Consider the following 25,003-nt stretch of genomic DNA (forward strand, 5'->3'; position numbering starts at 1 on the left):
CGCGATCGCGACTTTCTAGGGCACTCACAATCCAAAGTCGCCGAACATTGACGAATTCAAATATATATTTTACACATTATATTTAAACACAACTAAAGTAAATATGGCTTACTAATAAATTTAATATTTATCTAAAAAAAAAAATAATGTTTCACTAAATTAAAACGCATTAATAGTACTAGATTTACATAGAAACATAAGGGATACATTATCTAAGATATATTCGAAATCATATATATATTTTTTAGTAATTCAAGAGTAAAATAAGAAAGCCCAAAATAATCATTCAAAAGTCTTTATTTATTTAAAACTTTTTCTTTAATTCAAAAACTCGTTTTTTATTATTAAATTAACGTTAATTATAAGTATAAGAATATTACAAAATACATTTATTAAAATTAAGTAAATAATTTATAAGTTTCTATGGATTATAACCATTTTTAAGTTTACAAGAGAAAAATAAAATCATTAAATTAAATTATAAGTATTAAAATCATAAGATGAATTAGGGTAAAATACAGAGTAAAATAAAAAACACACAAATTAAATTTTTCATTTTTTAATTACTTAAATGGAAACTTGGAGCTATTGATGGCTCTAAAGCAAGATGTATTATGTTTGATCTTGTCGCAGTCACCAATTCTAGAGATTAGTAATATGCTCTCGCGTAATATATTTTGGTATGTTTATGATAATATTCTTTAATTTTAGCTAATATAAATACAGCCTTGGCCATACCATACGGGGCACCCTTTAAAATGGTGTGTAGCTCTTTTTAAGTGCATAGTCTGACAGTTATATTTTAATAGCTAGTTTTACCCGTAATTTTAAGAACTATACAAAGTAATTTATCGCTTTTATTTGCTCACTTGAGTTTTTAAAAATATTGCTAATTGTTCAGTCTCGCTTAAGCGACCGGCCTTTATATGTCGTTATAATTTTTTTATTAAATTCTTAATTTTTAATATTATATAAACATTTATAATTGCCAAAAAATGCGAATTAAATGAAGATAAAAGAGCAAATATAATTTTATTGCATTCGCATATTGCATATTATTGACTGAATATATCGGAAATTAGTTAACAATAATTTTTCACGACATGCTATGCAAAATAGTTTGAAACAATAAGAAAGTTGGATAAGAATATATAGCTAATTGCATAGTACCCAGAGTCATATATGGTGGCAGTAGTACCCAGAGTCATGTATGTTTGCATGGCAACAGTAGGGGTAGGAAATCTGTACAATTGCGAGGGTAATATGAATAGTGACATTTACACTAACGGATTGCTAATGGAAAATATCTCCAAGAACAGATCACGCTACCATCCGATTCCAGCAAGAAAATGTCATACTTCGGTTTGCAAAAAAGGGTTTGACGCTTTTAGGATAGCCTACACAGTTACCAGACCTAAAGTTTACAGAGCATTTATGGAAAACGTTAAAATAAAATGTTGCTCAGCACAATTACAAACCCAAAATTAAGATGTGAGAAAAATTGCAGATGGAATGGAGACAATTGTCCACCAGCAGTAAAATGTAACAAAACGTAACTAGTAGTTGCAGATGTAATTATAACTAAGGGTGGGCCTACTAAATATTAAAAATTAGCTTACGTTTTGATACGTTTTTAATTTATATTTTCACGATTCTTAAGATATAACACATTTATTGGGGTGCCCCATTACTATGGCCAAGCCTGTATACTATGAAGTTTTTTAATATAAGTCTAAAAAGGTGTGTTGTGTATTATTTTGAATGACTTGGAGTTAAGAAAAAAATGTTATTACACACCGAGCAAGCGATATTTTATATAAGAGAATTTTATTTTTCCTGTTAATGTGCTTTTTATGTTAAATATTGGTCTAAAGGCCGCAATGGCAGCACGTTTTGCAATATTTTTGGTGAATTTAAGCTTGGAGACTCTCGCCATCCATTTAATGCAGATTTGTTTTTCGCTTTTAAGAGGTAGAGAAAAAAGATTTTTTTTAGGTTCTGTTAGTGTATTTAATAAATAATTATTGAAGTTTTGTAAATTTATTACAATTGGTTTAAGGCAGTAAGAACGAATTATGATTGATGTGTCGTCAGTGTACTTTGGTACGCTGCATTCCTATTTCTTAAAATAATGTAGTATTTTTTAAAATAGGAATGTTATTAGTATATAGCAGAGGTAGTCAAAGCGTCGACCGCGTAACTATTCCTAGTCGCCCACCAGAAAGTAAATAAATAGAGAGATATAATATAAGAACATATTGTTTTATTTTTAAACTATTTTTATATTTGTGTGAAGTAATCATTAAATTTTTATTAAAATAACTTGATATTGAATATTTATTGGTATTATCTATCTTTATTTTAAATTTAAATTTTTGGCTTTAAATTACTACTTCCGCCAATAATTTAAAAAGCAGTTCGCCCGTACGGATCAAAAGTTTGGCCACCCCTGATATATAGAATGAAGAGGAACAACCCTATGTGACTCCAGCTGGAGTTTATTATTTTTAGAAACAACATAGTTTCGACTCAGGCTTATTATACAGTTTTTTCATCGCCCTTGGCAAAAAATATTTTTTACCGCTGGTGCCCTTTATAAATTATTATTTTAAAATATGATTTTTTGACAGATTTTTGTATTTACTTTTGAAAAGTAAAAACCTTATTTTATAAAAACTGAAAAGTATTAAAATCGAACACAATCGTACAAAATGAAATGTACCCCAGCATATTGTAAACTCGTTAATTTACGAGTTTGCCGAAAAATTTAGGAAATTTAAAAGCCAAGAATAGACAATTAAGTATTTGGATATAGTAGTCTATAGCAGTGCTTCGCAACTGCTGGTCTGCGGACCTCTTGGGGTCCGCGGGTTTAGCGAGTCGACTTTTCAAAATATACAAATGTATAAAAAATGGCTTAAACAAATATTTATGTAAATTAAAGATTATAAATATATTGTTCACAAATTGCAATAAAAATATCAGAGGGATGTTCTGTGTGTTAGAAATTCTATATATTTTTCAATAATTTTATAGCCCACAAAAAAAATAAATCAACAGGAAACGATTTTCGATTACATTACTTCTTCTAAGGATCCGAATTCTACCTATAACGATCTAAGAATCAAACCAACTACTAAAAAGAGTTGCCGATTGCTGAATGCATATTAAATGTTTTGAATAATTACGTGGGGTTAAAATGGAATTGCTGAATTGGTGTATGTATAATAAATACAAATACGGATATGATCTATACTCATTATATTATAGGTATTATATCTCATAAATTTTATTTGAATCCTCTCTAATAACGATAAGTATGATGAATGAAGCTATGTATATTCGAGGAAGTATCGTACAGAGCGCGAATCATTAATATTTTTTTTAAGTGACACGCGCTCCGCTCACCGGAACTGAGCGTTTTCGATTCTTATCGAAAATTTTGATACGTGTTTCTTAAATTTCCATCCTTGCTCAAATGTCGCTCCATATATTTTTTTTGTTAAAACACTTAAAAAGAGTGTATGAAAAATGTATTAATGCGACACTTGGCTGTTTGTCAATCGAGCACCTCCGAGACTCCAGACAGCGAATCAGAATTTTTGCAAATCTGAAACACTTTCATCAGCATATAATACATATTATGAATTCTAAATGGCCACGTGTACATATGTCATTGATAAATAGGAATGAGGGCAAATGATAATATGTAAATAAATTTAATTATGTATGCTTTATGTTAAATATAAAACGTCTGGTCTCTTTGTATCTTAGACATTCTGCAACGTATACATTATTGAAGTAGTCTACTTGTTATAATCGGTTGTTTTTAAAATAATAATTGTAACTTACTTTTGCGATAATTTTGGTGTCACCGATACCAGCGAGAGTTTGCCTGGTATGTCACTCGAAGGTTCGGATCCAGGCACGCTCGTGAAAGTCGCAGAATCGCACTCTATCATCTGTCTATCTTCTTCAAACTCGCACGACTCTGCAGATTCTTCATTTTCGTGGTAGAAATAACTGGTGTTCCAGTCGTAAGTTCTAGATACGAAGATCCTTAACAAATCTTCCGGCTGTGCCGTACCACTGCGAGGGTCCATTTCTAACGCCATCCATGTCACGGATGCTGGAAACGACACCCTGAAATATAAAAAAATCGAAATCAAACCTGATACAATTCACAACGTAAGTATGAAATGTAAATATTGACCTGTAATTAATGACCGTTGCTTGTTTATAAGGATGGGCACTTTCAACCCATATGTATCTAGATTTATTCACTAATTGTGAATTCTTCTTGTGCTTCGATTTGCTGACGTCGTCCATTATGTTGAGAGCTGCCACGTGCGGCAGCAACTCGCGAACCATCTCTAGTATGCTCACGCAGCTCTGACAAAACACAAAAAAAATATGTTACACAACTACATATTGATTGAATTTATTTTGGTGCATCCTCTGGTAAACTATGTATATTTAACTATTTTGTTACCAGAGCCTAATAAAACTAAAAATTGCTATCTATCAAATCGGTATGAAAAACAAGAATCTGGGATTGTGCTACCAATTTATCTATTATTATATATTCATATAACACATTACAGTCCGTTAACGCGTTTTCGCGTGATAGCGAAACTTTAAAAACCATGTAATTTGAGCTCGTTAAAATATCGCGCGAACGTAATAAAGATTTAAAGTCTTATCCAGAGATAACAATATATACAATGGAACATCAGTTTACGAATGCAATAGATACAGGGTATGTCTAAAGACAGAGCCTTGCAGAACTCCAGCCGATAGTTTAACGTCGTCTGTGAATCTCCCTTTAAAACTTCGGTCCGAAATATAATATTTTAAATGTAAACTGTATGATTCAAGGAGCAGATTTATTTAAATCACTTCAGCAATCTTCCATTGTATTGGTACAACTTGAAATCTAAGTGCAGTATTAAACAAGTACGTGAGCTTTGATAATTTGGATTAAAAAAGTTTTTTCGGCATTTGCACTGTAATTTAATCAAACCCAGATGATTAATGATTATTGCAGCTCACCTATGAATTTTCAATTCTAAGAATATTTAGTGGCTTTTTAAAGTGAATAATCCATTATTTAATTTAGGCAATATTCTTTCATTCTTGAGACCTTTAATATAGCTTTTAATTTTCTAGTCAAGTTAATATACTGCTGGCTTCCATACTGCGCGGACGCGGTAGTGAGGCTATTACGTAGAATACAAAAGAAAGATATATCAACTCAAGTATTTTGGTGCTTTTTTGATCCTCGATAAGACGACCATCCACGTGAGTTATGGTCACACGCGTAAGAAAGATAAACTACTTCTCCACAATGTTATATATAAATATGTATACCTCAGAATCTGTTAAATGCGATAGATGAGCCAAAGTGAACGGCATCAGATTGTTCAGGCACGGAGCATTGTCTAGCTCTTTACAATTCTTTATTTCTTCCGGATCAAATTCGTTCCTGATGTAACTAAGATAATCGGCGCACTTTTTAATGATCAACTGAGCCACTTTTAATATATGTTTCGGTGGAAATTTCTCTAAGCCTTCAGTTGAAGATAACATGGAGATGTTGGAGTCCCTGAAAACAAAAAGTTTTTAATATTTTTATTCATTCTATGATGTGGACCTTTTAATTTGATTGGTGAAATATATGGAAATTTTACGATGAAGTCTCATGAGAAAAATAGTCGCTTACCTAAAGTAAATGATGGAAGGTATTTGACCTCTACAAGTAGAAGAATACAATGCTCCGAATGCTCGTTTGTGAAAGGTAAAGCCGGTGCCGTCGGGACCTTTGAGTGATTTCATGCCTTTTAAACCACTTTTAGTTGCCGGTCCAATGTTCCACAGTCTGATAGCGTATGATTTATTTTGCTGAAATGACAATATTAAATTTGAAATATGCCAATTTAAAATATAAGAGTTAAAGTATACTTTTATAGGAATAGGTCGGTCGAATTTTATTTCTGTAACATCATCGTTACACCTAGTTTCCAATACGCCCTTCGTAAAATCGATGCATTTCCATTGATGGCCTACTGCATTTGATTTAGCTATATCCTGAATGATTATAATGCATTATACAACACGTTCTACATTTCTTTAAGAATATATAAATCACTCACCTCATGAAATTCCAATTGGTACTTGTGTTTACCGGGACTGTTGTATATGTTAACGCCAATTATGGATATTCCTGGAGAGTTGACTTGGAAACAAACGATATCCGGATAGTCTTGGCTACCGTTCCATTGATATTGATTGTTGATCTCAAGGAATCTACTCGGAGTGCTGATTACATATCCGCGTAGACCAGGAGTCTCGTCTTTTTCCTGTTTAATATGAAATAAGTTTGTATAGAATGATAAACAACATAAAGCAATAAACAACCTCAACGACAGCATTGAACGCTAGTTCTGCTACGATCCTCATCAATAGATTGCAAGCGTTCTTGACCAGAACGTCGTGTTCCTCAGATTCGAAAAAATCAGGTGGAGGCATATTCCTATTTATTGGAGACATCACTAATTCCAACAAGTGCTCTATTGTCGTATTCAATTGCCAGCTTTTTATGTCAATTTTAATCTCGTTTACCTACAATTAGAACATATTAAGTTTATATGCTTAAAGAATATTATTGACATAAGTATTTATAAAACATTCCGAAAATTTAAATATGTCATTTGTTAAATTTATAAATTTAAGTTTAAGCAGTCAGTCGTGCTTTTGCTGTTGATACCTGAGAATATTTTTTGTTAAATTTGTGTTGGTGCACATCTCTGCATTCCAATATTTAAAATAAAAATTTATGGTGGCAGAATTTTTATCAAGTAAACAATTTATACGAAATTGCATGTTATTTTTATTTTATTTTATTTTTAATAACCTAACAGGCATAAGTCCAATGTGTTACAACGGCTAAAACTGTACCAATTGAGTGAGTCAATCAGATATAATAAATACTTACAAGTAACTATTACCCACCAGACTGAAAGTCTGGGAATCGGTGACATCTATAATAATAATTATAAATTTTTATGTATGATATAATTTATAACCAATAGATGTCACTGCAGCTGAGGCCGGTTTTTTATAATAGCGCATTTTTTATAAATAAAAATTCGAGTGTCGCTGCCGGGGCTCGAGCCCGTAACCTCAGAGTTACTAGTCTGAGACGTTACAGACTACGCTTCTCCGTCCGTTATATGAATTTATTTAAAAAAAAGGGAAGATATATACGTTTATGGAAGAAAATTTTGCAAATTGTTTGTCGGAGCCAGCGAGTGATTATGATAACAGCGTGCTATGGTTCCTCTTCACTCTCTGGAAGTTACCGAACCCAAAGGTCTACCGAATATGGTCAAGGTCACCGACTTCCGAGTAGCGTCCACACTGCCCCCAAAATGTATAAATTGCGCACGGTGTGGTATTTCGATTAAAATCGATTATGAAAATTTAAGCGCAGATAAAAAAAAAGTTGCTCTGTAAAGCTGATAATTTTTCGCAACTCGTACAGTGAGCAATTATTATTATTTTATTTGAGTACAGTGAAAAATTCAAACCATTGATTGTGATAAAGCAGGTAAGTGTTTCTACGTTTCTTGCAATAGCTGTCATATTAAACACACAATATTATTTTGAATAAGTACCATTTTTTAGTACTTTTTCCTATATATTTTTTTAATTTTGAGTTCATTACTTATATTTCCTACCACTTTTTAATCTAGATGTTGTATACAATATATAGCTTAGGTCTTTCTCTTTATGATACATGTAAAATTGACTGCGGATTTTTGCGGTTTTTAACACATTGCATACCTTAAAAATGCATTATTCTTAAAAATGGGACGGGGCTTAGTCGCGAAAGCTAGGACCTAAGCCTTTTAAACCATTATAGCTTTTTAAACAGGTAACGTGTTAACGTCAAATTTAAAATACAGTTTTGTAATGATTGTAATTTTTTAATAATATGGTTACCGTGGTAAAATCAGTAAACATCAAATTGTGGATCGCGTACTAATAAAATAAAATAAAAATTTGTTTAGAATCACAAAATATACACATAATTAAAAAAAACGATACCGAGTATGATAAAATGCTAGTCAAATACTTTTTCTTAATAAAAAACAGCAAATTTGTGACATATACAATTTTTTTTACTCTACGCGGTGAAATTCGCACGACCGTTCAACACGGTCTTTAAAATAAAATTGCATGAATTATTTCATAAAAAATAAAAAAAAGTTAAGTTTTTTTTCTATAATATATTTTTTAACACTTATAAAATCATATATTTGACTAAGAGCACTTATGGAATCAACTAAAGTGGAGAAATAATTTTGGCCGTCCAGATCGGGCAAATACCACACAGTGCAGCGATCGTGAAGAACGCCTACGCCCATATTGAAATTGAACCGAGATACTCGTTCTATCTCAGTTTGCGAAAAACCATATCATTATCTCTCTCACTCTCGTCACTTAACACGCGAGAGAGCGAAAGGGGAAGTATCTCGCCGCTCGCGTTCGAAACAACAATCCGACTTCGGAATCAGACTATTTCTTTGATCTGGGAATTTTCGGAAGCGCTCGAAGCGGGCCTAGTCGACCTAAATTACCCCCACTTTACCTCCCGTTCGCGGTAGCCTCGGAGAACTTCCGAGAGATTTTAGAGCGGGGAGAACCGAGCTCGACCGAAGTAACCCCGAATTAACACATTATATTCTCCGTCCTTGGCCAACCATCGCCTACTTCCGGAGAGTGAAGTGCAGGCATTAGATTCCGAAAGTGATATTGATAATTCATGATGAATTTGAACACACATTGATATCTCCATTAATCGGAAATAATGAGCCATTTTAAGGTATTTTAGGAATAAAAATCGTACCCGAATATATGGTAATAAGTATAATTCTTGGAGATGATTTTTTTCGAATAATCGCTACGGAAACAAACCGATATCACGAGCAAAAATTGTGAAAGATGTAAAACAATGGGTTGATTGACTGTTATTTTAACCTGACATTTTTATGAGACTCTGTTATTCATTAACGGTTTATTTATTTTAGTGTTCATTGTCTATTCACAAAACATTTAATTTCAGTTTTATAGCTTGTGATCAAAGATGCTTAAAACTTGGAATATTTTATTATATTATATATTTATATTCAGTTATCTATTTATGCTTTGTATATTTATTCTATGATCATTTCTGGTTACATTTATATTTAGCAAATGTCAAGTAAAAAAATATATTATATGTTTCTGTAAGTAATATTATTTAAAAACCGTGATCTAACAAGCTAAAATATCATCAGAATCGACGCATACATTTTTTCATAATTATATTGAAGTCCATCGATTATTAAATTAATTAAAATGAGATACCAGTGGCAAAAAACTAAATATCCGTAATTTAAAACTATAAACAAACTAACTAATGTTATTCGGTTAAAAGCTGGATAGGATAAGGTAGAGATTTTATCTGAAGATTTTTCTGTATCGTACGAACTTACTAAAAATTTTAAACACTCTAGAACTGAAAATAAAGTAAATAGATCAATAAGAAAAATTTAAGCATCTGTGGTAGATAAGGAATCGCAAAATGAGCTCATGGGAAATTTTATAAATATTAAATAATGTCAAATAGAAAACGAGCTTAAATTTAATAAACATATTTTAGAACTTTGCACTAAAGGGCTTGCCGCCATTGCGGACCTACGTTCAATATTTAATACGAAAAGCGCATTAATTATAAAACATAAAATTTAATCTATAAACAATTAATTATACTCATTTAAACATATGCCTGTTCGGTGAATCCAAAATACAGACGATGCGAAAGGTTAACGACATATTTTGAATCAAAGCGTCCAACATTTTTGTTAATGCAATTAAAAAATTCCCCAAAAGGTAGAAGAAGGTTATATATTTAGAAAGAAATTATATTTTGAATCATTAAAATATCAATAAATATTTTTCGGGATTACCTAATATAGATACAAATTTAATAAAAATTTATTCATACCTCACTGATTTTTTTACCCAATTTAATTTCCCAAATAGTTAATTAAATCTTAATTTTAATATTAATTATATACTTGTTTTTACTTACCGAAGACGCAGACATTCTTTCGCTCAACAATACGTTTTTTGATATAGATTTGTTTGAGTCCGACGAAAAGAACACAGGCAAAACAAGGTTTAAACTAGCACAGCTGCTGAGAGACGCCAAGACAGTGCTCAAGAATAAGTTGTATTTAGCACAAACGTCGTCCTAAATATAAATAAAAACGTAATTTAATAAAGTTAAATTATCTATAATAATTTGTGTAATTTTTATGTTATGTTAACTCATGAATCAATTCAAAAAATTTTCTAAGACATGTATGCAAAGTATCACTATTATAAAAAGATTGTAATCAGAGTTATAATTATTACTTGTATAACATACCTTTGTATACGAGAGAAGAGTGCACAGTATTTCCCATTTTAGATATGGCGTCGGATAGAACACGTGAAACAGTTCTTGAAAAGTTTGACAGCATTCTTTCAGCACATTACTAATGATGTGGTTCAACTTTGGTACTATCAAAACTTGCGATCTGATTTGGCCTTCTTCGTTAAACTTATAACTGATGATCGCTATCAACATCTGCCTAACTTCGTATATAGCGTTGACAAATTCTCTGGATTCGTCGATCTTCTTTAGCGCTTTCTTTGGATACAGATGGTTCAGGCACGACTTTATTAGTCTCAATGTCGAGCAAGTGACGTATTCCAGCTTCTCGAAGTGTTTTATTTTATTAAGGGTTTCTTGAGGATTGTACGTCGATATGTCCCATATTTCGGTCGTGATCTTATACCAGCTCCAAGTCAGAAGTTGAAGTAAAGAATCTAAGCCCTGGCGGCTGATGTTAGTGCCGAAGTAATCGGACATTATGTGAATTGAGCTCGGATTTTCGGCGAGCTTCAGCATCATCGTTTGGTTAGCTGCTCTTATAAGTAAATCTGGAAACTGACCAGCGTTCACGTTTGTCCCTCTAGTGGATAGAGAAGAGCTGGCGAAGTATATATGATGACCGCAAAACGTAACATCTTGAATACCGTCTTGACCGATTTCGTTAACATTTCCGGTGACTTCTCCCCAAATGATGTACCACCTGTGTGCCTGAAAGATTGTACAAATTTTAACATATAACAAGCATAAGGCTGTGGAGTTTGAACCACCTGTGTCATTAATGATAAATTAATGGATCACTATAACGGCTACTTGAACTACGAAAAGAGAAATATCACACACTACAAAATTATCAACCCATTTATAAAAGTTAGCACTCACATATCACACAATGATAAAGAAATCTCGGTATCCTAAAAGAACAGTGACATTTATAGAAAATATAGCACGGACACCGAATACCCTTTGTATGAGAAGACGCGCGCTAGAGACAATACAACTCTACATAACAGCGATATATATAACTTCATCTTTTCTCTGATGTCATATTCGGACTTAAAACCAGAAGAGAGCATAATAGACGGAAAGTAAACAATCGCCCTAAACGAGGTTTGTTTCAAGTAAGGAATGGAATGTTTCAAGTAAGTTCTTACAACTTTAAGACATTAAGTCGATCATTTATTGCTTTAATTGGCGATTGAAGATTGAAAATTTGTTGTATAGCACAAAATATGGTTTGTGTTTGAAGCACATTGTATATTAAATGATTTATTCAATTTAAAACATATATAATACCTTAACATAGACAGGAGTGTCTAATATTAATTTATATTTTTCTCCAGTCTGACAGCTAAAGATCATTTCTTCCATTTCAGAGAGTATTTTAGCTTCTTTTTCGTCACTTTCTGGATAACCCAAGTCAAACACCTTCACTTTGGCCATAGAACTAACTCCTCCGTACAGCATGATTCCACCTGATAAAAAATCAAAGCAATATAATAATATATTCAAACCTAAGTGTATATACAAACATATATGTAATTAATATATCATTGTACATTCTTTTTTGGACGTATACTTTATTAATTGTTTGATTATTTTTTTGAGATAAAATATATAATTAAAATTTACATGAATCGCTTGTGGGGATAAAGTGATTATTTAACAATAGTGCAATTACACAAAGGCTCTCGTCACAAACTGAACTAAAGGGTTCTCACATAAATAACACGCAAGGATTCTCCGGTTCATTGAATGAATATTTCTTTGCTATGAAACGGTCACGATAAACAGTATATCACCGGAGGACAAATAGAACCGTAAGTTCACAACATTCTGTTAAACAATTCTTTGACTTCAGAGATATCCATTAAGCAAATGTCACTTTCTAAATGCGTATATTTAATTATTATAAATAAATAATATATAAACATATGAATGTGTAAAACTTACCTAAAATTAGATCGCAGTCACTAAGAAACTTGATAGCATCAACTCCTGTTTCACCTCCAGCGTTATTCCATTCCTCTCTAGATTTCTTGAATCTGGTTATAAATTTTAACCCCGTCTCTTGGTCTATTTTCAGAGGCGGCTCGTTTATTTGCAAAGGCAGACTAAACAAACAAAATCGATCAACGTTAACATCTCAAATTGACACAACTGCGTCTATAAGCCGCGTACTTACTTCATAGATCGCGATATGTAAAACGTATCAAAGCACGCTAGAATATGCATAGCCAACTGACTTCTCGTAATCAATGTGTTTTCAATCTTTGGTATCGCTAATTCGGAGCTCAAAATGGACAAAGATCTGCGATCAGCGTTCGCTATACTCTCGATGGTCAATTCGTTCATGTCCTTCAACTTGATCGAGTCATATATAGAACACTCCTTCAGGTTCTTCGCCTCGATCGTCAATTTATTATAACATTTTATGACGTTACGCTCCGGTAGGTACTGCCACATGACGTCATGGAGCGGATCTAAACATCCTAGAGTGTTGACGAATTTAACTTGATCTGAATTGACAAACGATTTACACATTCCATCTTCTTTGTTTATGACTATGCAAGTAAATGGGTGTTTGCTGTCGTATGGTAGAATTACTGCAAATAATAAGTAATAAGTATAGACAATGCTAGATTATACATATTATTTCATTTCAACCACAATAATGTCACAATTAATAAAAATGTGCAACGACCACCCAAGAGCACCGCGTTGCAATTAACTTGAACAAAATCCGCTAACCTTTCTCTTACTGCACTAAAAAATACGCACATTACTATGCTGCGTATTCTTTACACATGCCAAAATGAGTGATTTAAAATCAAATTCAATATATTATTATAATAATAATTTAATTTATGGCCAAGGAGTATGCCATTTGTGATAATAATCCGAGGGGTTGCTCAAGTGTACACCTGAGAGCAACTGGCCTCCACTTACATATCCCACATGTATCAATAAAAATTTTTTTTTATGCCTGAACTACACTCTCTGGAAGTTGGCCAAAGCTGGCCAAAGACGGAGAATATAGTGGGTTACTTCGGTCGAGTTCGGTTCTGCCCGCTCTAAAATCTCTCGGAAGTGGTCCGAGGTTACCGAGAACGGGTGGGGGTAATTCAGTCGACTTAGCCAGCTTCGGGCGCTTCCGAACATTGTCGGCAAACGGACCGAAGTCAAAGGGACCGAAATCGGAGCTGCTTTTTTGAGCGCGAGCGGTGAGATACTTCCGCTTTCGCTCTCTCGCGTGTTAAGTGACGAGAGTGAGAGAGATAATGATATGGTGTTTCGAAAACTGAGATAGAACTAGTAACTCGGTTCAATTTTGGTATGTGCGTAGGCGTCCTATGGTTAACACGGATATCAAGCGCTGCATCGTGAGCACGTGGTCAAATTATAATACCATATGCTTATCGGGGACTTCAACAGACTCTTACTGAAACCTTTGAATATTTTAGGGCACCAAAAGGAATTAATTATTTTATTTTTGATAGTATATTCTTCTAACAGATATCGTTATTATTTTTTTTTCATATAGAATTAAATATTTAAAAAATAATTAGTGGTACTTGATTTTGTTAAAAAAATCGTTTCGAATATCCATATGTATTTTCCTAGATCGGTTTATATAAATGTCACACCATAACGAATTCTTATTTAGAATCGATGGCGACAAATTCTAGGATAGTCACAGATGTGGTGTTCGTATTTTGAAGTATTATTTTTATGCCTTATGGCATTTTGCAAAAGCCGACAAAGATTTTGCGTAAATTGAATATTTACGACCGAAAAGTTTTTACTGATATTGTATTGGTGAGTGTCCACACAAACTTTTATAATTATCAGTAGCGTAATTTTAATAAAATGACAATTTAAAAATTGCAATTATTTGGCACATTTTTCCGCCGTGCGAACGTCAATTACAGCCGCCGTCCGGACGGCATTTGAAACTTGTGGCAGTGTGGCCGCTACTCGGATGTCGGCGACCTCGGCCGACTTCAGTTGAACTTCGGTTTGGACAACTTGCTTCTTTTTTTATTTTACATACAGGTTTTAGACAAATGTGACAAATTATTGTGATTTTTTGTGTATTGTAAGGGTAATTTTTAGAATTAGAGAACATTCACGGATAGTTTAGTATAAGAAAACGAGTACGACCGGGGGAATAATGTATTTGTATAAAAATATTCCTCACAATCCGCAAAAAAAATGTAACGGGTTTCAAAATGGACTAAAGAAACATCTTTATGTATTAAGAAATAAATTATAATATTAAGTCTTTATGTTTATATTACGTGTTATATGTATTTTTAGGTAAAATTTGTATAGTGTAAAAGCTATATCACCTAAATAAAATAAATAATAATAATAATAATAAAGACCTTGTTTTGCAACCACTAGAATGTCTCTATGACTCATTATGTCTTAAGTTGCGACGATGTTGTAGTATATATATAATGATGATTAGGACTTACTAATGTTTTCTTTACTGCTTGTGATGGTAGCCGACGCTAAAGTCTTCATGTTTATTAGGGCTTTGTCGGCGTTTATGAAGGTAGCATCTCCTGAAGCTCCGATCCATGTCGCTTTATATCCATAAGTAGGCCCCAAATGAACCACGGGTCCAGGTCTAGTCGAGTACATGTGAGCTGAATCATCTCCAATGCTCCTCGCCAATTGTCCTAACTACATATAAAAATAAAAAAAAGTTTATATTAAAAGAATCATACACAAAGGCATGAAACCATATCTAAGTTGAAAATGAAAATAATACTATTTATAAATTAGATGACTTATGCACGATTAGTGGTAATATGCAGCTATTGGAAGATGATATTTAAAATACAAAAACGGGGTATTAATCGTTCAAAAGAAATGGTATTCTCAAATATGTACTTTTTGTATGATGGATTTTTTCGGTGAAAGAGGATTAATGACAAGTTTTTTTTAAATGCTGCATACTTACTGTGATTTAAAAAAACAGAGTATAGGAAAGTTTTTTTAGATCTTAAAATCTGCCTTAAGTGAGTTTTGATTATATTCCATTATTTTTGAACAAAATACATTAATATGTATTTAAGTATTAGTTTATTGAACTTTTGCGGCATTGACTAATAATAAAATTAAAGTATTTCATCATAAAATTTTCCATTGTGAATTAGCATAATACTCACACTATTCAATCCCAATGTGTAAACTTCACCAGTGCTCGTCAAGATCACAGTGTGGTGGCTCCCTGTAGCAATCTGCTTCGCATGTGGCACTTCCAACTTCAATACGCCCTTCAGAGGATTCGTATGCCCTAAGCCCAATTGTCCGTACAAATTAGAGCCGCACGTGAACACTTCGCCCTTTTCCGTCAGCAAAACTGTGTGGTGTAACCCGCATGCTATATTGATAACTTTTTCTTTGATTTTGATTCGCCCTGGCGGGAGTTGGTATTTGTCGTCCGTGCTTTTAATGTTGGCTTCGCTGTGCTGGACGTTTGTAGCCTTTGTCGGTCTTTTCGAAGGGCTGAACTTCCTGGAGTGTGATCGACGAGGAGTTTTCCTAGGCGACGAATCGTCTGCAAGAAGTACAATTATTCATAAGATTAATACAGGTATTTGGTTGTACAGGGGAAATAAATATTTTAACTGATTCAATAATGAGTTAAAATTTTGATCTTAGAAAATTATTTTACAGTTACTTGTGTCACATTTTAATATTATTAATGCAGCGTACTCTCGATTATCCAGGTGCGGATTATCCGATCTTTAAATAAATTTCATATTTTTAGCGTACTACAGCTATGCACATGGAATTCATAAAATGAAACTTTTGATGATTAAAAAAATAGATAATATAATTAGTAATATTTAAGCTAAGAAAAAAATGTTATTCTACACCGAGTAAGCGATGTTTTTACTAGTCTTATAGGTTAAGCCAGGGGTCGGCAAAGTGCGGCTCCGGAGCCGCATGCGGCTCTTTGGCTCCTTGAGTGCGGCTCTGGCACAAATATCCACGGGCTCGGGCGCTAATTCTGGTCAAGTGTCCTTTCCATGCAATGTTGAATGTGTGCGTGAGCGTTGACGTAGTACCTGTTTCGTCCGGTAGGGGCGCAGCGCAGCGTAGTAGTATGACAGCTCTCAATCTGCGTATTTGGCGGCTACAGAAAAGCTGGCCAAAAGTATGACCGGCGTCAGAAAAGGGCTTATTGCCATTTTGAAAGAAAAAAAGAATCACGAGATATTGGTTTATCGTTGCATTATTCATCAAGAAGCACTTTGTGCGCAGACATTTCCGCAAGAAATTGGTAAAGTTATGGGATTAGTGATCACGATCATCAACTCCATTGTAGCTAAAGCTCTTAATCATCGTCAATTCAAAGAATTTTTAGTTAAAATGGAGAGTGAGTACGCTGATCTTCTGCTTCATAACAAGGTTCGATGGTTATCAAGAGAGAACGTTTTAAAACGTTTTGCGTCCCTATTGCCAGAAATTGAAGCATTTCTCCTTGAGAAGAGTGTTCACTATCCAGAACTTACAGACAATCAGTGGATCCAAAACTTTCATTTCATGGTAGACGTTACGTCTCATCTAAATCAGCTTAACCGTATACTACAAGGGAAAGGAAACACAATTTTTTCGATGTTAGAAGAAGTCATTTCATTCGAAAACAAATTATCCCTTTTTGCTCAAGATTTTGAAAGGGAAACATTGTTTCACTTTCCGAGCCTGCTGAAGCATCGCCAAGAAAATAATTCCTCTTTTGACAAACACCATTTCAAAACAACAATTTTAAATACGAGGGAAGCATTTCTCAGCAGGTTTCAGGAGTTTAAAAACAGCAAAGCGACCTTAGCATTCGTCAAAAATCCTCTTAATGCTATAATAACTTAGTTGAAATTTTCTCCTTTTGGCATTTACATTGTAAATTTGAAATACAATTGCAGGATTTAAAAAACAAGGAAATATGGAGCTCCAAATTTCAACGTCTTTGTATTGATTTGGAAATATTGGAGAAGAACGAATGTGATCTTAGTTCACAACACAAGTGGTCTGCTTTGAAAGACCTGGAGAATGAAGACATGATCATTTTCAACGTCTGGAATAGTATTCCTGACAGCTGAAAAAACTTGCGTTTGCTGTTCTTTCCCTTTTTGGTTCTACATATTCATGCGAACAATCCTTTTCAAGCATGAACTTTATCAAGAGTAAACTGACAAGATGTCTTATTTATTCAGTGTACCCGTAATTTAACGAAGGTCTAAAATTAAAATAAAGGTTTACTAAATTAAAAAACAGATTTGGCTCTTAAAACTATTTTGAATCGTTGTAATGTACATATTTGGCTCTTCGGCCAATAAGTTTGCCGACCACTGGGTTAAGCTATCGTGGCAAATTAATAATTCTGTACTTTTGTTAAAATATTATGTATCGAATGCATTCCGTGAAAAAATAGGCAATACAAAGGGATCATAAATATAGACTAATCTTATTACACTCGTATAAATCAATCTAAAAAAATAGAACTTAAATCTTATACTCAATTTACTACTTTAATATAACTTACACCATAACATAAAATACAACGGAGAGTATGAAAATAGAAACTGGTGACTTAAAATCTTTTAAAGCTCCTAAAATGATTAAAAAGAGCAGTACTTTTTAATATATATTTCACGTCACTGGCGAAGTATTGATGCAAACATGTATTAAAAATAAGGATAAAACGTAAATTATTACCATCGGCACTGTCGAAAAATCTGCCACATTGTCCTTTATTGTTAAGTCCGAATGTAAATACGTCACCTTGTACAGTTAATACGGCAACGTGAGCTTTTCCCAATGCAACCTTAAATTTTCAAGCACATGTATGATATTTTATTAAACTATGGTATACGGTGGTACATATATAAACATTTATTACTTGAACGATAAACTCGTGATGTAAGTTTAGTTGTCCGTTAGTATCAATATAACACGCATCTTTTCCGTACAGAAACAGGTGACCTCTGTTAGTAACTATTGCAGACGTGCCATAGTTACAAGATACGTACACTACTTCATCTTTTATCTGTTGAAAAATATATATTATAATACAAACTTATACAAAGATTATAACTCTTCTGCGACCCGTTACAGTAAGATGATTAATAAAATGACCTTGTTTAGTGTTTTGAGACTATGAATTCTAGGTTGTCTGCCGATCTTCGGTGGATCCCCGTCTTCGCCCCAGAGTGACGTCCCACAAAATACAGCCTCCCCGTTGTTGTTGATCATGACAATGTGTTGTCCGTCGTGCCCAACTGCTATCTTCTTTATCGGTATGTAATTAGAGAATGATAAAAGAGTCCACGGTTTACCCACTTCGTTCCCCTCGTGTCCTAGCACTGATCCTAAGCCTGAATAATACACCTGGTAACAAGACACTCTAATTATTGTATCTTATTATAATTTGCAATTATATTAATGTTTTTAATTACTAACCGTTCCGTTTGTTAGACGTATCAGTCCGAAACTGTGTCCTTTAGCTATTTCGCTTATGTCTTCAGACTTTATAGCGCCGCCGTTGAATATGGCAGGTCTGAGATTCTTATAAAATATGTTATCATTGTAAGTATCTCCTTCGATTATGTAAGAGTGTTTTTCGGTTATTTTCCATATTGTTTTGTTTATTACGTTACAGTTGTTTGGCAAAAGTGTGTTTATCTCGACTATCTTTAAGTCCATGCCATCCTAAATTAAAATATATATTATTAGTATTATTACATTAAAATTATACTTATGATATTTTAAGTAGACTCTCTACTATAAATAGCTTTATCTGTATTCTTTACTCAAATTAGTGTAATGTTATTGAGGACTGAGCTTTTGTAAAGAGTATTGTAGATAAATATATTGAATTTTTGTGGTGGTTTTAATACAACGATATTATTGTAATATAGATGTTTAATAATATTTCATCGACTTTGAGAAAACGTTTGACAAAGTTTAAGTAAGTATATAATAAACGATAAGGATTTAAGAGTTATTGCATATTTATATTGAATCATCTGATGGTATCAAAACGCAGCGAAGTGTGAGATAAAGTTTTATTGAATCCAAATTAATTTTTAACGTTTAATCATTGAATATTTTTGATAAAGTACTGATGAATGCAGACGAAGGTATACACATAAACGTTTCGATAAGCCGATAATTAGGGATTGCAATATCAGTAATACCGGTATTGGGTCAAAAATTGACCTTAAAAATAAATAGTTTTTAGTCGATATTTTTGATCGATATGCATGACGTATCATCATAAAAGGAATACATTTGCTATATCTCAGGCAAATCTAACGATACCTAGCAGTTCCCAGTAATTGCATGTGTTGGGCCAAATTGTCTTGGATTATGTATTTTTCATTCTATAATATTTACATAAACATTTATAGCTCAAATTTAATTATTGTTACTTTTAACACGACTATAAATAAAAACTAGAAGTAAATATGGTGCCATACAGTATACGTGTCTAGCATTATATAAAACCATCCCTCGAATAACTAGTTTGCCTGATGAATTGAGGTTGTGTTAAACTTTATATTTTTTAGTGTTTTTTGTTGTTTTATCTTTACCAAAGTTGATTGAGACAAAATAGTTTAAGAGCCATTTATTTATTTATTAATTACTCACGTTCATTGAAGATATAATCCCAAGGTTTTGTCCGTCTGATATTAACACGCCGTTGTAATCAACGAATGGCACATCCGATATAAATTCTAAAGTTTTCGAAGATATTTTCCTCAGTGAAATTTGTTTGCTAGTGTGCACTCGCTCGTGCAAAATAAGCTGGCCCTATTATACAAATAAATTAGTTTGATAGATTGAATAAACATGTCATAATAAGTAAAACGAGCTACCTGTAGGTGTCCGATCCATCCCTTTCTGTCTTGAAGCAATGGGTTGTGTTTATAAACGTGGCCTTTGATTGTGCTCATATATCCACTGCCTACTTTAAACAATCCTAAAGAACAATATATGTACAGGTATCTTCCGTCCGAACACATTGAGTAAGGATTCACTTTCTCAGGGAACTTTATGAAAAACTTGTCATATAAAGATGACTTAGGCACTCCGTGATTGATCCAATTGGGGAAGTTGGTTGTGCCGATAACTAACGCCTGCGTACTCTTCTGAAGTTTGGTGCATATTTTAGGCAGCTGCAATAAATAAAAATATATGTTTAACATAAAAAACAACTAGTACAAATCAATCAAAATGTATTTTATTGTTACGACTCTCATCTTTGCTACTAAAAGATACGTTTGTAACAATATATAATTTTTTAACATAATTTTAAAATAGGGAAAATTTTGGACGAGAGATGTCTCTAATTATTTTCTTATAAATTATAGGCAATGTAAGCATATGCAGTTCATAAAGTAAACTTTCGTAGCTGAAAAATAAGTAATAAATCTAGTTAACTTAATAAAGCTGAATTTATAAATCATCACGTTTATTATTACAGCTAGAGAAGAGCAAGAATGTATAAAATAATATCTGACAATTGGTTCAAAACTAAATAAGTTTCTGAAGTGATCACAGAAAGCACGTTTGTAAAAATTATATTTATTTTAATGTTATTTATCTATTGTAAGTCTTTCATTCCAATATGACAAGCGTTGTACAATGCGTTACTATGGATGAAACAAAATCAACAACTACTAAATAGTGAGACATCAGATTGAAATCGAAGACTGTAAATTAGTGACTATGTAGTATAGAAATTGGAAAACAGTAGGGTTCATATGATAATCGAACTATTGGTGGTCTATCATACTGATTGTAATGTTATATATTTAAAGCAATCTATGGATCAGGTAGTGTTTTAATCAATGAAATGACACCACTGTACCTCAAAAATGTTTGTTTACTTAAAAAATGACTTGATACAATTCTAAAAAAAAATTCAAAATAAAGCCAGTAAAATTCTTAATGATATATATAGTGATTTATTGGATTCTGATTAACTTGAGGCAAGTAAAATGTCTGAAATATGCGAATCTATAAAAAACAAAGACGTGGTTTTCAATTTACGAGAGATGAAATTATTTTTTAGGTATCAGTCGACATTTGGATGCAAATTAAGAGGAAACTATAATATGAATTATTCATACCACAGCACTAATTTCTATGAAGTACATTGACCAAGCGAGAAATGAATACAATTATAAGGTAACGTTAAAGAAAAACCGTATTGATATTTAAAATATTTTCAAAAACAAACGAAAATCACAGATTCTCTTATAAATAATTCATTGTGAACATTTAAAATAATAATATTATAAATTGATATACAGTGAAACTTTGGATTGCAAGTAAAATGCTTAAGCTAATTTTGACTTGATAAAAAATATATGTTTTGCAATACTCCCCCAACTGAGCTAATGATTCTTCTCGACAGTCGATGATTCTTCTTGCAGTAAAGACACACCGTTTGGAAAAGAATTTGTCACTGAAACGACTTATTGAAGAAATTTGAGTTCATTACGATCAAGCTTCTTCCTCCCATTACTGCATTCCATGCATCAGCAGGTCATTTAATATTTTAGAAAGCTTTACACTAAATCACTTTTTCAGCGATACTTCGAAGTCTCCGAAGGAACAAATCTTACCCTCAGAGACTTTTAGAAAGATCATTTCCACATAACGAGGTGGGGTTACCAAGAGAACCTTCAATTCTGCTTTCATAAAACTGTGACCTTGAACTTGTTGACTTGTCGATGAAATAAAAAATATGTGTATTTTATATAAATCGTTTTTAAATGCTATTTTTTGGTTTTGGAACAAATTAACTTAAGTTTCCATTATTTATTATGGAGAAATTTGCTTTTAAATTCTAGCAGGTGTTCTTAATGAATTATAATCGTAAACCAAGGTTCTACTGTATACGTATTTTAAAACGAAATTTGAATTAATAATTAACCTTTCAACTTTCATTATTAATTTTTACTTACGAGTATTTTTTGATTTTCCTGCACAGATGGCGATATTAATAATGTATGGATTGTTTTTAGAATTTGCCCCATATTTCCTTTCGCCAATACTAGAGCTACCAAACAAGAGCAAGCAACCGAAGTAAGATTACTGGCGTCATTTGGAGTATTAAATTCAGATCCTAGTACAGAATTAGTTGTAAGTAGAATATCTATAATTCCATCCATGACCTAAAAAATTTAATTTTTAACAATGGTTCAACATCACACATTGAATTAATTTACATACTTGCGATGGCACATTTGCTAATTCTTCTGGTTCATGTTGATTGATCGTTTCTAAAAGGGAGACTAGAGTTCTGCTACAAACTGACGGATGTCTAAAGCGATATTCAGACAGAAGTGTTAAAACTGGTCTCAGCCCAATGTTTATTACCTGAAAATTAAAACATCAATTTATTATGTGGTGAATCATAATTGTCTGCATCTAAAATACATTCACTTACTTTACTATTGCACGGACACGACGCATCTTTCACTTCGGCCTCTTCGTAATCTAACGTAATATCGATTGGTGAAAAAAAGAAAGTCGCCCATTTATTCAGTATTGCTCTTCTGACAGTGGCGAGTACGCAAAACTGTGAAGGATTTGCGGCTATTGCTGGAGGATCATCCCGCTCGCTTTGTCTATTTTCTCTGCTAATTTGTTCTTTTCTGAAAAAATATATGTATTAGTTTATCTTAAAATATATAAAACAGTACTTGATAATTATACAATGATTATAACCTGCTTAGATCTGTAGTGTCTATGAAGAGGTTGTGAAAGCAATTCTGATAGAAATGTTTCTTTGTATTATCAATTTTGAACCTTTGTCCGGTATCACAAATTCTTCTCTCTTCCATTATTGCTTACTAAACCCATGAAAAGAAAAAAAAAGCTTGTATAGCAATACGCGAACAAGTATATGCAAAGTTTTTGCTATGCAATTATTTAAATACATATACAAAGACAAACGAACATATGTATATACATTTATTAGTTAATGAAATATGCGTGAAAGTTTTAATATTATTTTTATCTAATTATATCTAATATAAAAAAATGTCAAACTCATACGAAACATGACGCATATGACTCGTTCGAAATTGGGATCGCAAAATTGGGTGATTCATTAGTCACTTTGCAATTTCACTCTTAGGGGTCCAACAACACAATTTATGTATGTACATGTACGAATACAGTGGTTTTCCAATGACTAGACTCATGAAATTAGTAATATAATTTATTAAAAACATAGAGTTTATTTACTATATACTTTAAACTATCCATGGGGTTTATATAAATACACTTCTATATTAAAAAAACAGCGTAAAATAATTAATTTCTTAGTTTAAGGCACACGCGGACAGAGATATACACATTTTTAATTTTTACGCTGGAATTTTTATTAAATGTGAAATTTTAGATAGATACACATGAGAATTTTATGTTCACGTTTCTTATTCTGCAAATAAAATTGTTGTTTTATGGGAAAAGTATTGGCTAAGACAGGGGTCTCCAATCTTTTGAACCATATAGGGTGCATTGCCCAACAAAAAATGATCAAGGACCGCATATGCAATTTAATATTTATTCTCTACGGTGTAATCCATATTACGAAAAGACCGATTACAACTTTACTTTTTACACAAAAGACAATAACATATTAATATATAGTTTAATTATGGAAATAGCGATACAAATAGTATTTAAAAAAGCTCGTCTAATTTTTTTATTTTAATTTTACTTTTTGTGTGCTTCATATGGGAAAAAATAAACGTACTCTCTAGAAGCGAGGTTATAAACTATATACATTCTTAGAGTGTAAGATATTTTTCAATATGCAGTTATAAACTTATGTAAGTCTAATAAAGACACTTGAATCAATGATTCTTAAACTTAATTATCTGATTTCAAATCTATAAATTATAACTCAGAATTATAAATAGCAATTAAACCCGCATTACGTAGCTTTTTCATACTATATTTTAAATTAAATTAAGTTGCTGTTCTTCAGGCGCATACGGTGAGATACATACCCTTTCACTCGCTCGCGTGTTAAGTGACGAGAGTGAGTGAGATGTAACGCGCGCCATTATCTCTCACTCACTCTCGTCTCTTAGCACACGAGTGAACGAAAGAGAATGTATCTCTCCGTACGCGTCAGCTGTTTTTATTTTTAGACAAGCAAAATTTCATTAACTGATTATAGCTATTTTAAAATTCAAGTGCAGGCTCATGACTTGATAGTTTTACTGAGCTTAGTGTACGGTGTCCGTAGCTAGCTTCCAGAGGATTTAGAAACTTGAATTCAAGAGGTTACAATCGTATTTTTCTTCCAACTCTGATGAAGATGGAGACACTCTCTTCTTAGAAGAGGTTGTAGAGCTCCAGATTATTTTCTGCGGAGCACTTTCCTCTCGAATATGTCAAGCAGCCTTTCGTCAATCCTGGTAAGTGTTCGGCTCTCTGAATCGTGTGTCAAAACTGGTTTGATCAGCGCTTCGT

The 25,003-nt window shown here is 32.7% G+C and overlaps 1 protein-coding gene across 1 annotated transcript in view; it reads right to left on the reverse strand.

Annotated features, from left to right (window-relative positions):
* The window catches only part of hiw (MYC binding protein highwire), a 93,500-nt gene that overhangs the window by 65,962 nt on the left and 2,535 nt on the right, over positions 1 to 25,003 (reverse strand). The window contains exons 2-25 of the mRNA XM_088187769.1: positions 23,243 to 23,367; positions 22,962 to 23,169; positions 22,745 to 22,891; positions 22,477 to 22,686; positions 20,380 to 20,679; positions 20,153 to 20,314; positions 18,962 to 19,210; positions 18,638 to 18,889; positions 18,402 to 18,548; positions 18,218 to 18,326; positions 15,664 to 16,055; positions 14,965 to 15,175; positions 12,669 to 13,089; positions 12,437 to 12,597; positions 11,780 to 11,958; positions 10,478 to 11,194; positions 10,139 to 10,300; positions 6,418 to 6,621; positions 6,153 to 6,359; positions 5,962 to 6,087; positions 5,723 to 5,901; positions 5,371 to 5,605; positions 4,214 to 4,392; positions 3,853 to 4,143 (exon numbers count right to left, since the gene is read on the reverse strand). Of these exons, the coding sequence (XP_088043895.1) occupies positions 3,853 to 4,143; positions 4,214 to 4,392; positions 5,371 to 5,605; positions 5,723 to 5,901; positions 5,962 to 6,087; positions 6,153 to 6,359; positions 6,418 to 6,621; positions 10,139 to 10,300; positions 10,478 to 11,194; positions 11,780 to 11,958; positions 12,437 to 12,597; positions 12,669 to 13,089; positions 14,965 to 15,175; positions 15,664 to 16,055; positions 18,218 to 18,326; positions 18,402 to 18,548; positions 18,638 to 18,889; positions 18,962 to 19,210; positions 20,153 to 20,314; positions 20,380 to 20,679; positions 22,477 to 22,686; positions 22,745 to 22,891; positions 22,962 to 23,169; positions 23,243 to 23,358 (5,564 nt within the window). The 5' untranslated portion in view covers positions 23,359 to 23,367. The remainder of the gene's footprint in view (positions 1 to 3,852; positions 4,144 to 4,213; positions 4,393 to 5,370; positions 5,606 to 5,722; positions 5,902 to 5,961; positions 6,088 to 6,152; positions 6,360 to 6,417; positions 6,622 to 10,138; positions 10,301 to 10,477; positions 11,195 to 11,779; positions 11,959 to 12,436; positions 12,598 to 12,668; positions 13,090 to 14,964; positions 15,176 to 15,663; positions 16,056 to 18,217; positions 18,327 to 18,401; positions 18,549 to 18,637; positions 18,890 to 18,961; positions 19,211 to 20,152; positions 20,315 to 20,379; positions 20,680 to 22,476; positions 22,687 to 22,744; positions 22,892 to 22,961; positions 23,170 to 23,242; positions 23,368 to 25,003) is intronic.

The sequence above is a fragment of the Plectrocnemia conspersa genome, unplaced genomic scaffold (genome assembly GCF_051122295.1).
Source record: "Plectrocnemia conspersa isolate PC_06_02 unplaced genomic scaffold, ASM5112229v1 ptg000006l, whole genome shotgun sequence".
Classification (NCBI taxonomy): Eukaryota; Metazoa; Arthropoda; class Insecta; order Trichoptera; family Polycentropodidae; genus Plectrocnemia; species Plectrocnemia conspersa.